At 57.8% G+C, this 14,240-nt stretch overlaps 1 protein-coding gene across 5 annotated transcripts in view; it reads right to left on the bottom strand.

Moving 5' to 3' along the window:
- Nucleotides 1-14,240, bottom strand: part of ANKS1A (ankyrin repeat and sterile alpha motif domain containing 1A) — a gene marked incomplete at its 5' end in the record, with an annotated part of 106,543 nt that overhangs the window by 7,052 nt on the left and 85,251 nt on the right. For all 5 annotated transcript variants that reach the window (XR_014319004.1, XM_082778290.1, XM_082778289.1 and 2 more), the window contains 9 exons: nt 383-553; nt 1,396-1,533; nt 1,884-1,970; nt 2,398-2,469; nt 2,700-2,825; nt 3,294-3,458; nt 6,055-6,162; nt 6,373-6,525; nt 7,289-7,387. Coding sequence is in view for 4 of the 5 variants with exons in the window: in XM_082778290.1 (XP_082634416.1) it covers nt 383-553; nt 1,396-1,533; nt 1,884-1,970; nt 2,398-2,469; nt 2,700-2,825; nt 3,294-3,458; nt 6,055-6,162; nt 6,373-6,525; nt 7,289-7,387 (1,119 nt within the window). The remainder of the gene's footprint in view (nt 1-382; nt 554-1,395; nt 1,534-1,883; nt 1,971-2,397; nt 2,470-2,699; nt 2,826-3,293; nt 3,459-6,054; nt 6,163-6,372; nt 6,526-7,288; nt 7,388-14,240) is intronic.

A 14,240-nucleotide genomic window follows, 5' to 3' on the forward strand; every position in this document is an offset into this window, starting at 1 on the left:
GTCCCTGCTCCTCAGCAGCTCCAACCTCGGCGCGTTCTGGCTCCGAGGGCGCTCCCACGCTGCAAACTGCAGGGTGCCCACTGAGCTCCCTGTGGCTCTGCAGGTTTGCACAAGGAAGCTGCACTGGATCCAAGCAGGACACTTAACCCGCATCCCACCCGGGGCATTTCCACCTCTTCTCACCCTCATCCCAGCAGGGGAAGCCCCGCCACCACAGCACAGCCACCAGCAGAGCCACAACTGCTGCAGTACCAGCAGTGCCTGAAGCTACGGGCACCCCGTCTGCACCCAGGCTTCCCCACCACGACAAGGGGGTTTAGGCAAGCTATGCCCAGGAGAAACCCCAGCTAGGACCACGCAGATGACACTTGCGCATACGTACTGCAGATTTCCTCACGCCGGCTCGCGGTTTAGGCACCGGTTTGGAAGATTTTGTTTCGATCGTCTCTGCTGCTGCAGCGCCCAGCGGCTTCGCTCTCTGGGCTTGGAGGGCCAGCTGGTAGGCGACCTCAAACGCCTGCCCCAACGTGAGGATGATCTCGTATGTCAGGTTCTTTGGAGAGAGCAGAAAACACACAGCCGTTAGGTGCACGTGAGCTCCACACCCTGACCCATGCACTCAGCAGCCGAGGGACGAGCTTGCCCTGGAGACGTAGACCCTCAGCAGGGCTCATCCTGCCACGTCCCCAGCTCCCTCTCCGCAGAGCAACGTCCCCCACACCTTCCCAGGGCCACCTGCAAGCCTGCTGTGGCCCCTTGGGCATCGCGATGTAGCAGCGTTTTGCGTCAGAAAGAGAAAAAAGCCCAAACGTTTTGCATAACTGATTCTGCCCAAGAAGAAAAGCAAGCGATGCTTCCACACACTCAGTGAATTAAAAGGCTGTTAAATCAGCCTATTACACTGTGTGTAATTGAGAGCATGTTAGGGCTTTGTTCACAGCATATTCCCCAAGAGGAAAAATCTCCTGCCCTGGTTTATTCAGCACTGGAGACTGCAGTAATGAAGGCAGACAAATATCCTCTTTGTCAACAGGGCTGGAAAGTAAAAGCATTCTGAGCTAGGACTCCTAACGGAAGGTTTTAGGGTAGAAATAGGTAAGAGCCCCGGAATGGGCCAGATCCTGGTCTCTGCCTTGCCAATAAAGCTGAGTAATTACACAACTGCACAGATTGGACCCACCCGAAACAGAAACCATCGCTGGAGTCTGATCACACAGACCGAACCCACACACAAAGAGGTGTGAGTGTTCGCTTCCTTCAGCAACGCTCTGACCGCTCGGACTGCAACATCTCTCCTGGCAGCACCTCAGGGCACTCAGAGGTGGCCTGAAGGGAGATGGACAAGCTACGAGCACCACAAACAGCCCTGAGGCCGGACGCTCCACCCCGACTCACCACATCCACGGTGCTGAAGACGTGGCAGTAGTGGTGGCTGGTCTGCAGGTCCTTGGTGATGTAGGCGAACGTGCAGAGATCATCGGGGTCCTGAGCAGCGCAGGAAATGTTCCGGATCTCGTGCTCAGCAATGACGTTCTGTAGGACACAACCACAGCGTCACCCTTGTGGGGAGGGCAAACACACCCAGCAAAGGGAGCGGTGACAAAGCATGTGCTGGGGACAGGGAGGGGTTTCTCCCAGCCTGACCAATGCCAGCTCTTTCCCCTAGTAGGAATAAATGGCAACGGGGTCCCCAAGCAGCCTGCTGGCCAAGCCTTTGGCATTCAGGTAACCGTCACCACCCTGGTGCTCCCCCATGGTCCCAGCAGTTCTGCAGGACCAGCCGTGGCTTCTGGAGGCACCAGATGCGATCTGCAGCCCCTCAGGCAGGTGGCACTGCAGGTCTTGTCCCTCCAGGCACCAGCTTTGAGGCGTTTTAAGCTCACCTTGTTAGAGGCATCGATGAACTTCACCCCCTTGTACGTGATGGACAGTATTATGGTCGGGATCTTCTTCATGTGTTCGGTGGATTTCTTTGGAAACAAGAACACTCAGGTGAACGGCTGTGAACAACGCCCCCGTCCTCAGCACCACCCCAACCCTGCTGGGGGCCAGCACAGACCCTCAAGAACAGGTCCCTGGGGGGCTTAGACCAGGAGGCAGAAAACCTGCTTCTGGTGGAAGGAGACGGGAAGGGATGGGGATGTGAAATGAGCGTGGTTTTCTCAGCAAAAAGCCTGATTCTCCTCCTGCACAGCCACACAAACTAGAGGGAAGGGTGCTGGGGAGGGGCCCGTTCACCAGTGGCAGTGGCCACAACCTGTTACATGGCCTGGGCCCCTGCTCTCCCTGCCTGTGGGGTCTGGAGAACCACAGCTACACCAACACCCCCCCGTTGCCCTCTCCTCATCATCCCGCTCAGGCTGCGAGCCGACCCCCCCGTCCCCACAGCCCCCTTACCCTCATCTTGGCACAGGCATCCTGCGTGGACTCCGTCCCTCGGAGGTCCTTGATCAGCATGGAGCCCAGGTACTGTCAGGAGGAGGAGGAGATGTTAACGTGCTCTCAGACACCCCGAAGGCTTCGGCTGCAAACTTCCCAGCCCCGAAGCAAGGCCACAGCCCGGCGAGCAGCCAGCAGCCACGGCTACAGAGGAGCAGGTCGCCCAGGGAGGGGGGAGGATGCATGCCACCTCCCCGTGCAGCACCCTGAGCCCACAGCCTCCTCGCCCCATCCACCCACACAAGCCAGGAGCCACTTACATTGGCCTCGTACCCGCAGGACTCGAAGATGAGCTTCTCCGGCTGGTGCTGCCAGTTCTGGACTGGGGCATACGGGGCAGCCAGGCTGGGGGGGCGCAGGGTCAGCTTTGACTCCCGACGCTCCTCCTGCAGGGGTAGAAAGGTGCGTGTAAAACTACAGTGCATCCTCCCCGGGGTGAAACACAGATCTTGGAGGGGCTCTGGGGGTTGATGGTTCCCAAAATCTCACAGGGGCTGGAAGGAGGCAGCACACTGCGGGTGAAGGTGCTTGTGGACGTGCACGTCACCCATTTGAGTGGTGAGACTGAGGCCCAGGTTGCTGTCCATAGGCTCCCTGTCTGTTTCCTTATTTTCTCAGCTAAAAGACTAGGAAAACTACATGGCCTCCCTATTTTCTTCATGGTTTCCTTGTTTTTTCCCAGCTTTGGGCCTACGAGACAAGCTGCTGGTGGCAGCAGCAGTGATGGAAGCTCTGCCAGATCTGCTCCCTGACCCTCCGTGCATCATCCTAACTCCTCGCTGGCTCCAGAGGAGGGGGAGCCTGCATTGAGCCGTGCAGAGGGGCCCGCAGGACGCACGGAAGCAGGCACTGACCTGTGCTTTGTAGCGGTCCACTCTGGAGTACGGCGCAACCTCGCTGCCCCGCTCGTGTTGCCTCTTCCCGGTGTCTCCGGAAGGCAGCAGGAGATCTGCGGATCTGCCCGTGCAGGAGTCGTTCTGGCTCAGGGGTGACGACGTCTGGGACACCAAGTCCTGGCACTGAAACGGGCAGACACCGAGACCCGTCCCCGTCAGCCTGCGCCGCAGCCCTGCCCGCACCGCGCTCCTCCTCGTGCTGCCTCTGCCCCCGCTGCCCTCTGGCCTGGGAGCACGGGCAGCCGCAGGCAGCCAGCACCAGCAGAGCAGGATTTGGCTGCTGGCACTTCCCTTGGGGTGTGCTGGTCCTGCAGGCGCTGTTATCTGCACTGTGTTATCAGCACAGCCCAGCCAGGATTTGCGCCGAATTGATGCTCGAGCAGCAGCCACTGCCCTGCAGCCGCCCAGAGCGCGAGGAAGGGAAGGGCTCGAGCCCAAAGCTGTGCCTTGGCTTCCAGTTGGCATCACCGTGATAATTTCTCCCTAGGAACCAGGACCAGGGTCTGCACTGCCCCTTACACTGCCCAGCACAACGGGTGCAGTGAGCAGAGTTACCAGGGTCAGCCCCTGCTCTGCGGGCTTGTGGCTCAGCACCTTCACTCAGGCCATTTCTTTTCCCCTCCGCACCCCTGCTCTGCTCCAGGACGGTTCCAGGCAGGTACGCAGCAGCCAAGCACATCCCCACCTCCTGTCTGAGGAGGGCAGGAGGCACGCCGGGCTGCGGGCAGGGTGTTTGCAGGGCTCTGCTAAAGCACCGAGCAAAGCCCTGGGATCAGCCGCCCCCGGAGAGCCTGGCTCTGCCTGCAGGCAGCACTCGCAGCCTGGCTGTGCCAAGCGGCCCGGCAGGCAGCGCGGGGAGCTCGCAGCTGCAGCACGCATTAGTCCTATTCAAGGGGTTTGCTTAATTTGCCATTGACGTCCTTCCGCTCCCCAGCCGCAGCCAGGCGCTGGGAGGCACCAGCTGCAGCGCCAGAAAGGGCTGCGAACGGCCCCGTTCTCCTCCTCAGCCTCCAAACCCCGCACACCCACCGACCGCTGCCGCACCAAAGGACTCCTCTCCCCACCACCGAGCCCCGGGAGGACGTCTCAGGGAAGCTGGCTGCTTCCCACCGAGGTTCCTCTCGTCTGGGAAGGCGGTGGGTGAAGGCGTGGGGGTTTTGGGGTCACCCTCCTGGCTCCCAGCGCTCTGGGTGCAGCGCCAGCACGAAGCTTCTTGCACCTAACTCTGGTTCCTAAAAACTCCAGGACACAGCAGCACAACTTGCTGCAGTTACGACTGCTTGAAAAGCCCTGGGAATGCAGGGCAGAAGAGAGGAGCTCTGCAGCAGAGAAAGGAGCAGATGGCTGGGACGGGGAAACCCCAGTCTCTCCCAGTTCCTGCTCCAGGAAGCCGATCTGCAAACACTGGGAGGAAGCAGTGCGACCCGCTCACCCTGCGTGCCTTGCTGCCCTCCTACGAAGCTCGCAGGTTAGCTGCAAGCTCAGTGCTTTGTTAAATCCAGCTCCCAGACAGCAGTTCTCAGGAAGAATGGCAAACACGACCGCTCCCCTCCCAGACACCCCAGTACAGAGGGGCCTGACGTCCAAAGCTCCCAGTGCTGCAGCAAAAATCAACATCCACAAATCACCCCGAGGGCTACTTGGCTGCGGGAGCAGCAGCTCTTAGACAACCCCAGCAGCCCAAGGAGATGGATCTCAGCCTCCCCAGGGGTGCAATCAAAGCGTCACATCCCAGCTGCATCCCATCGCAGCAGCTGAGCAGGGTGCATCTGTCCAAGGGACGGTGCCGGTCGCTGCTGCGTGGCCCAACCAAAGCAAGGTTTGCCCGGCACAACATGGCACTTGAAATTTGTTCTCTCTCTGTCCTAGTCCTCCAGGGTTCAGGCTGGTCTGAGATAAGGGGAATTTTCTTCCCTTCCTGCAACCAGGAGGTTTTCTGATGCGGGTGCTTGTGGGAAGACCCAGCAGAGATGAGGAGGAATCAGACAGGTCATGGCTCCGGCCAAGTGAGAGCCGGTCTGGCTGTCACATTGCCAGAGGTCGCTCAGTCTGATTTGGGGTGGGAGCATCGGGCTCTGCATCATCTACAGCACCAGCTGTGTCTTGGGCTCTGCATCACCTACGGCAGCAGCCAAGGTGCATCCATGGGAACGGCTCAACACAAAACTCCCTCCTCTGCACCGCCAGCTGCGTGTGGTTGCCTCAGCACTTCAGGAACTTTCTTCCCAAACCACCAAGTGTCTGAGAGCCAGGAGTAACCCGAGCTTCCAGGTCAAATCGATTTGTTCTAATCAGAAAAAAAAGCCTTTTTTTTTTTTTTTTTTTGAGAAATAAAAGCAATGCAATTTTCAAAGATCACTCTCTACACTTATTACTCTCGCTACCTACTTTCAGAGGAGTTTTAAGTTAAATATTGACATTGTAGGGGTTTTATTTTCTTTTTTATTGATTTTGCTAGGCTGAATTTCCTGTGCATGAAAGAAGCAGCAGAAGGCTGAACCAGCCTCCCCGCTGAGCCTCGCTGCCCACCCAGGACCTATGCCCTCCCTAAACGTGCTCCTTGAGCCCCTCAGAGGTGTCAGCCACTAAGCAGGAGGTGGTCATTCCTGGCAGACCTGGGATTAGTTCTTTGAAAGAAAAGGGAGGAAAGCAAAGGCGAGCCAGGGCAGAGCAAAGCACCCGGCCACTACCGGGAGTGGGGACACAACCGGTGACTCACTCTCAGCTGCGAGAACCGCGGCGGCTTGGCCGGTGGCTCCTCGTAGGGCCGGTCCGCCAGCGAGGCGATGATCCTCTTCCGATGGCCGAGCAGGTTCACCTTCAGCACCTGCAGGGAGAGGCGGGTGGCCGTCAGCAGGGCTGGAGAGATGCACAGCAGCTTTGGGGAGCACAGGAGCTGCAGCTCCCCGCACCCCCCCAGCTTTTCTGCCCCCTGCACGAAGCAAAGCGTCCCCCTCCGAGCGGTGCGCTCACGTTGAACACAGCTCCCTGCGAGAACAGCCCGGGGGAAGGCAGGTAGGACCCCAGCAGTACTCACGTTTACTATTTCAAGCTCCCAGAGGTTTTTCACAGTGTCGATAGAGCTGTAGCCGCTCGAGAGGAAGGACTGGATGTAGTCCTGCAGCCCCAAGGAGTCGAGCCAGGCGGGAACCGAAGGCTGGCTGTTCCCATCGCAGCCCAGGGGTTTTAACTGCAAAAGCGCAAGGCACAAAGAGGTTAAAGCCCCGGGGCAGGGAGCCCAAAGCATGCAGCGTCTGCAATTACAGCCAGTTTAAATGCTATCACCATCTCCCCTCGCAGCTTTAATGTACAAAACATCGCTGCACAAACAGGGAATGAACCTCAGCAGCCTCGCCCTTGCCGCGAGCCCTCTCCCAGGTGGGCAGGAGAAGCTGTGGGGGCTTCGAGGGCACCACTGCCCACCCCAACCACAGCGAGAGGCACAGTCTGCCTGGCATAAGCGAGGAGAACAGCTCCAGAAAAGCCCTTTCCGTGGCCTTCCCAGCACAGCAGGCGAGCTGAATCCTCTCTGAACTCGCACGCAGGAACAAGGGCCCTGGTTACAGCAGGGGAGGTGTCAGTGAGGTTAAAACTAGTTTCCCTGGCTCTGCACCAGCCTTTCTTCTTGCAAAAACCCCTTTTCTCCTGCTCTTCTCATTGGCACTCCCAACCTCTGCAGCCACTGAGCCAAGGACATGCGGCAGAAGAGGCTGCTCAGAGCAGGCCCCCCAGGAGGGACACCCCCCCCCCGTCCCCAGCACCAAGATGCCTCCCAGGGTTCATCCCACCCCCGGAGCTGGAGGCCCACACGTTCCTCCTCCAAACCCCTCCCCGCTGCCCCCGCCATCCTTTGGGGTCACCGGGACACAGCTGGAGGCAGAGGGCCTGGTTTTGTTCCCTCTGCCCTCAGATCCACGCTGGGCCCTGCTCCCCGTGGGGACGTCGGCGCTCACCTTCGGGAGGGAGCGAGCTGCCTGCAGGAGTTTGCGGCGGTGCTGCGGGTCACCGATCCCGATGTCCCGAAGGTCCTGGTCTTCCATGACATTACAGCCCTGCGGGGACAGGAAGGGGAGACGTGAGAGCAGAGCCCATGCACGCTACAGCCCCCACCCCACCTCGGTCCCCAGCACAGCCCATGCAGCCCCCAGTGCTGGCCCCGAGGAGGCAGCTCAGCCCCACGCAGCCTCATGTCCCCACTTTGGCACCGACACAGCTGGCAGAGAGGGGCTGTGGCACTGCAGCACCTGCAGGGTGGCCTGGGGGGACAGTGCTGCTGCCCCCTGCCCAGCACAGCCTGCCGCAAGCGTCCTCACCCAGCCTCTGGGTTCCAGGCCATCATTACAGCGACCTCGTCTGAGAGGCAGATCGCTGCTTCAGTGCCATTTCCCAACGCCCGAGTAACCCCCAGCATCTGAGTAACCCCCAGCATCGGGCTCTGCTCAGCCTCCCTCCAGGGCCACCGAGAAAACACATTTATTTCCACGAGAGCAGCAGAGCTCAGCTTTCTCCTCCTTTCCCCCAGGGACGCGCTGCCTGCCCCTCACTGCTTGGCTACAGCTCGGCTCGTGCCCCCTGCCCCGTGTGAAGCAGGAAGGGATGGACACATGCAGACCGTGCTTACTCACCCCCCTCCACCACCACCCATTTCTCCCCGTACCTGGGGGAGCTCAGTGTGCAGCCCGGGCTCGGCTCCCCATGGCTCTCGTGCGACCACGGCACCGCAGCAGCGAGCTCGGGGCTCCGGGACGCGCAGCGCCGGCCCGCACCCAGATCCCCCCCCAGGACCTGCCTCCCTCTGCTCTCGGGAGAGGCACAGCTGAAGGTCTGAGCTGCCGGCACTCTGCTGTTCCACATTTTGGTTTTGTAAGAGAAACCTAATTAAAATTGGCTGTCGGGCAACGTGCTGCTGCAAGGGCACACGGGCTGCGCAACCAGCGGGCAGGACGGCCAGGGCTTCGGGAACGGGAGCTGGAGGGAGAATCTCTCCCTGTTCTCTTCAAAGGGCAGTTTTTAAGTTCCTTCCCACTCTGCTTGCTCGGTTTGTGCCCACTGGAAGATGGGGCTCAGCCACGTGCCATGTCAGTAGCCTGCCACGGTAACTCCTTGGGCTCTCCGTCCCCAGGATTTGCTCTGCCAGCAGGGCGCTGAGATGAGTGCTCAGAGCAGCGGCGAATTAACGCTGCAGATAAGAGGTGCCCGAAGCAATGTCGCTGGGAGAGCTGCCCTCGGAGGCCAGACTGCAGAGAAACAATTATTTAGCAAATGACAGTGGCAAATTAAATCAGCGGGTGGCTGGGAAGCAGGGCTCGGCAGGCGCTCGGTGACCGCCAGCGCCCGCAGCAGCGAGACGGGCGCTCCTCTGCCCCCGTCCTCCCTTGGCAGGCAGAGCCGCCCGACGCCCTCGATTCCTGGCAGGCCTTGGGGGGACCGAGACCGCAGATCTGGAGCAGACAGCTGCAGCACAAAAGCGTTTGTCGTCGGGAGCTGCTTAAACAGCCGAAAGCTGGGGCTGAAGGCCCTGCAGCTGACGAGGGCGGTTTGTTCCCCGCCTTCCCAAAGGTCAGCTCGCAGCAGCAGGCTGGGTGCTGGGCTGGGGCACCCGCTGCCAGCTGCAAAGTGCCCCCGGGGCCACTCGAAATGGCACCGTGGGATGGGTGGCAGCTCCACAGGGCCACACGCTGATAGATTGCACCTCGCGTCCTGCAAGCCAACCTGCACCTGAGCGGTAACAGCACACGAAGCCTCTGCCAAGGCTGGCACTGTGCCGTGGAAGCTGCCCTGCGCTGCTCCCAGTTGCAAGAGGAGGCTCTCTGCTGGTGGAAGGCTCTGCTGGTGCCCATGTGCTGGAAGAGCAGCCCAGGCTCCAAACCAGGCAGAGAGCAAACCTCGACCCAAGCAGGGCACAGAGGCTGCCGCTGTCGGAGGCAGCGATCACCCAGCTCGTTAGCAGCAGCCCACTGAAAAGGGAACACATCCCTCCTTCCTTGCTCACAATTTTTAAGCCAAAAAGCCCCGTTCAGTGTGTTTCTGTAGCAGTGGGAGATGTGTACTTGGCTCAGGGAAGAGGATGAAGGGCAGCTTAACTCCACGGCCACGCACCTCACCCGGCCAAGCGCTTTCGCAAACTGCAACTCTGCTGAAGAGGTCACCAGAACATCCTGGGGAGGAACCACGTGTGCAAGAAATTCATCTCCTGGAGCGAGACAGCTTTTAAAGGGCCTTTTAAATGGACAGAAGGTGACCAGAGCCAGCAGTGGGGTGTCTCCAGAAGCCTGCTGAGCAAAGCATTACCCTCCTGCCTGGGGGGGGGCAAAGGGCAGCATGAGGGGACGCCTCCCGACATCCCCACAGCAGCAGCAGGTTAAGGTCACAGCGTGGGTACCTGGAGCCTGCAGCTCCCAGCCCCTCAGCCCGCTCAGCACCCCGGGACCTGCCCATCCCTGAGCTCAGCTGCTCGGTTCCTCCCCAGAGAGCCAGGCGCTGGAGCTGCAGCAGGCGCAGGGGCTCGGGGTGGATGCGGGCGCACCGAGCAAACCTTGCACACACCAGTGAGGGCAGCGTGGACCTGAGCAAACGGTGACATTGGCTACACCTAAGTCTCACGTACCAAAATCAATAGGCTCGCTGCTCCTCTGTGCATTTTTTACTCCTGCTGATTTTCCAGCAGTGAGCCTTTTGGTGCTAGTGCGCTGTAGCACAGCCACGCCTGGCTAGCACGGCCCCTCTCCAAACAAGCAGCGTGGAGCTGGCTGTGCACGCATTTCCAGTTTGCTCACACATTTCCAGTTTGCTCACACATTTCCAGGCTGCACACACGTTTCCAGGTTGCCTGTTTTATGCTGACATATGCCATGCCGGGCCCAAGGCAAGGCGATAGGTGTTCTCCCACTTTTGGCATCTCCAATTCAATAAAAATGGCTTGCCGTGCAGCAAGGGTACAAGCTAGTTAAATACTGTAAGAGCCACAGCTTTCTCTACTACTCCTTATTTTGATGTGTCACATTAAATTCCCTCGGTGCCAGTCTGTATTCTCAGGGTACTTAACCAGGATAGACAAAGCAGAGCAGCTCTGAATAAATCATTACTCTATTGTGCATGAGCCTCTGCTTGGAGGAGCGTCCTTTATACCCATCCGGATTTCATCTCCAAAGAAAAAAATAAGCTGCCACTAAAATAGATAATTAAATGCAAACACGCTGGAGATCTTTTAACCTTTGCCAGCTGAACAGATGAGCTGTTTATTCTCAGACTTTAAACCTGTTTGCATTTAACACGCTGTTCAGACAAAAGCCAAGGGGCAGGGGTGCTTTGCTCAGTGCCCTGGTCCTGCTGCCACCTGCCCCTGCGCCACGCAGCGATTGCCACAGGTCTGCTCAGTGCCCTGCTCGCTGTGTCTGATAAATCCTTCACATCAGGAGCCCCCTAAGCAAGGAGGGTTCCCGGGCACCGAGACCCTGCTGGGGTCCTCTGTAGCTTTCCTCCTTCCCTGCCTTTCCCAGGGGTTTGTGCTTCTCACCACCAGCCTTCAGCCTTCTCTTCCTCCCTGCCCTGGCTTTCTGCCCTCTGCCCTGCCAGGCACCGAGCTGCCGAGGCCGCTGGGTCTGTCCCTGAAGCAGGCAGGAGCCATCCCTTTGCTGCAACAAGCAGGGGAGAAATGGAGAAACATCCCCACCCAGCAGCTCACAGAGGAACAAGGGAAGAGGCGCTCAGTGACGAGCAGAACAAAGCCTCTCCACCACGCAGCGCTGCTCCAGGGAGACTGCCTCGATGCAGGGCTGCAAAATTCCAGGGAAACTGCTCTTTGGTGAGGTTTGTAAAAACGATACCCCACTGTATGGTGTATATTTTTTTTTGTGTGTGCGTTTTTTTGCTGTTTGCTTTTTTAAAAGCAGGCCATTGGTGCTGACAGAGGTCAGCAAGCAAGCCAGGAGATGCCATCTCCTGAGTGCCCCGCTGCAGGCTGCCGAGCAGCCCCAGCACCCCGAGCCCAGGCTTACGGCTGGCCCCGCTCAAGGTCCTCTGAGGACAAACGCAGCGAAAGCCCAAGGCAGGGGAGAGGAAAGCTCCCAGGGACTTGCTTTGCTGTTACCCAGTCCTCTATGGCTCAGAAATGCCAATTAGAATCACCCAAACTTTCTGAAGACGTAGCTCGGGCTGTATCCGTTGTGACAAGTGCTTCTTACCTTGTGCAGGCTGCCAGGCTGAGCACAGCTCGGGGCTGCAGGAGGACCAGAGCTCTCCTTTTGCTCATGCTGGTGAGCGGTGGTGTCTGAGCACCCTGTCCATCCCACACCTCACCATTTTCTCCTTCAGGGCACAGGCGACAGCTCCTCACCTCCATCAGGAACAGCTCTCGGCACTGTCCGCCCTGCAGCAGGGATGTGTTCAGGGGCTGCTCCTAGAGCACTTGTGCTGGCATTAATCCGGATTTTGGTACAGCACCCCACGCACACGTTAGTAACTGTTGGAAGTGTTTTGTTCCTAGAACAGCTGGGGTGATCCCCGAAAAAAACACCCTAAGAAGCAAAGGCTGTGCTTTTTTTTTGCAGCAGGCACAAGAGCACAATGTGTCCCTTAACTCCCCTTCGGGCATCAGTTTGGCCCAGGAAACATTCCTGCCCTCAGTCTGGGTGTCACGATATCATCCCCAAATCCATGCTCCAGCTTCCTTGGGGCTGAGCAGAGCTCCCTCCACAGAGAGGGGCAGATGCCCAGTACCACAAGGGGCACCTCCAAACACTGTCCCTGCCCTCTGCGTGGCCCCAAAAGAGAGCAGAGATCTTCCAGTGCCCTAACTCTTGTCTGGATGGAAACCCAAAGGCTCCGCTTTAGTCACGCTTCGCATCCTACACTGTAATTAAACAGCCTGCGAGGCTCCAGGTTTCTCATCAAAGGAGAAAAGCACAGTCGGAGCTCGCACTGTACGAAGGCAGCGTCCCCTCCTGCCAGTTAGGTGACCCCAAAGCCGAGCGTGCCAAAAGCGGAGCCGTCGAAATCTGCCAGCACTGCTGCTCCAGCAGGGCGCTCCGCAGGCACTTAACTACCCAATTTTCAGATGCTGCTTCTTGCACAGAGCCTGGCTCGGGTCCATTCTCTCTTTCCAGCTAAGGAAGGGCCCAAGGCAAAGAAAGTTTCGTATAGGACGCGGAGCCTTATCCAGCCAGCAATGCAGTTTAATGAATCCCGCCTGTCTCGCTAGGCTCACGCTCATACAAGTGCTGCCGCTGTTACTAAACCATGTATTAAAGACAGGCGGCGGACTGCAGGGAAGAACTGAGACCAGAATGTGTTTGCTATTAAAAGCAACAGATGCAAAACCCAAACACAGCTTTTCCAGACTACAAAGGCTTCTGCAAACATCTATAGCAGAGTGCCTTCAGCTGGATGAGCCAAAGCATCCATTTTTTCTTAGATTAATGCACACAAAGCTCTTTTTTCTCCCCCTTCTCAGTAAATTCAAGACAATTTGCATCTTGTCAAGGATTTTGCTGTCACTGCTCTTGCTTTACTTTTGGCAACCAAGAGCCTGGATGCTGGAGATGGAGCCACATCCAGCTCACCACAGAGCCAGTGCGAACAGGGATAACGCAGCGAGTCCCAAAGCACAGAGCCTGCGCCTCCCTTCACCCCCACGCCACTCGCCAAGCCCTCCTTCTGAGGCAGGAAAAAAACATAAAGACAAAGAAGGATTCTGCACACTTCTATAAAGCCACCAGCCTTCAGAGCCCAGCAGCCTTGGGCAGCACCCCAAGGGAAAGGGAAGGCAGGGAATTTAGGAAGATGAGCTACAGCGAGGGCATTCCTGCGAGCTGACAAAGCCACCAAAGCAGCCAGCAACAAACTGTCCCCAAATCCGTTAGCAGCTAAAGGCTGAGGGTCTTGGTTCCCTGGGGGGCTGGAGTTTGCATGTTTGGCCTCGCACCATACCCACATTCAAACCCATCGGAGCTCTGTGGTGCTGGGCAGAGCCTGGCTGGGAGCGCAATGTGCCAGGGCTGCACAGACCTGTGCTTGGTCCAATAAATCTTGTTCAACAGGGCAGGAGCAGCTAACGCTGTGCTGATGGACTAATTCATTACCTTGTCCTAAAAACAAGCTTGCATTCTGTCTGTGCATGTGCACGATCTGTTCTTTGGGGCTTCTCACCCCCTTTCACAGCCCCAAAGACCTAAAACCTCCCAGGGTGGATCCAGCCTCGAGCAGAGGCCCCGCTGAGCACCTACAGCACCACGAGCCAGCCCTGGGTGCTCAGCCCCTCTGACAAACCCGCTCCGGTGGCTGTCGACCCCAAAACTGGGACCTACCCACCCCAATTTCATGGAGCAACAGCAGCCCTTGGCCACGAGAATTTATATTTGTAGCCGGCCTCATGGTTTTGTGCCTTCCCTTAGTGGTAGCTGCAGTTCAAGGTAGTTCAGGGGAAACTAGGGGAAAAGAAATATTTGTTTTGCCAAGGCCCTGACAATGAAGGCCCAGCTCTTCACATAGCATTGATTGTGGAAAGGACTCCTATACAAAAGCCTACAATAAATCCTAGATTAGCACACAGCCACTTCATTTTTGCTTAATTTTTTTCCCCCCATGCACACTGGCAGCGTGACAATGGCAACGGAGGGAATCGGTCACGGTTGTCAAGTTCAGGCAATTTTATTGAGAGCAAAAAAAATTAACTGCTACTTTAATGGCTTTTTTAATGTTTATTGGGCCTGGAGCTACTAATGAATCAAATGTAAGTATTCTCTAAATTGCCAGTTCTGGTCCACCCACTTCAAAACCCACTCTGAGCTCGCTGCTCTCCGCGAAGTCGCTTTCATGGTGCGCGGTGCTCAGCGCTGTGCTGCCCTCGGTCCCCAGCCCTCAAAAAGTCCCCAAAGTGCTCCCTCGGAGCCTGGCTTCTGCATCCCA

This window comes from Aythya marila (genome assembly GCF_965140915.1).
Source record: "Aythya marila genome assembly, chromosome: 24".
Taxonomy (NCBI): Eukaryota; Metazoa; Chordata; class Aves; order Anseriformes; family Anatidae; genus Aythya; species Aythya marila.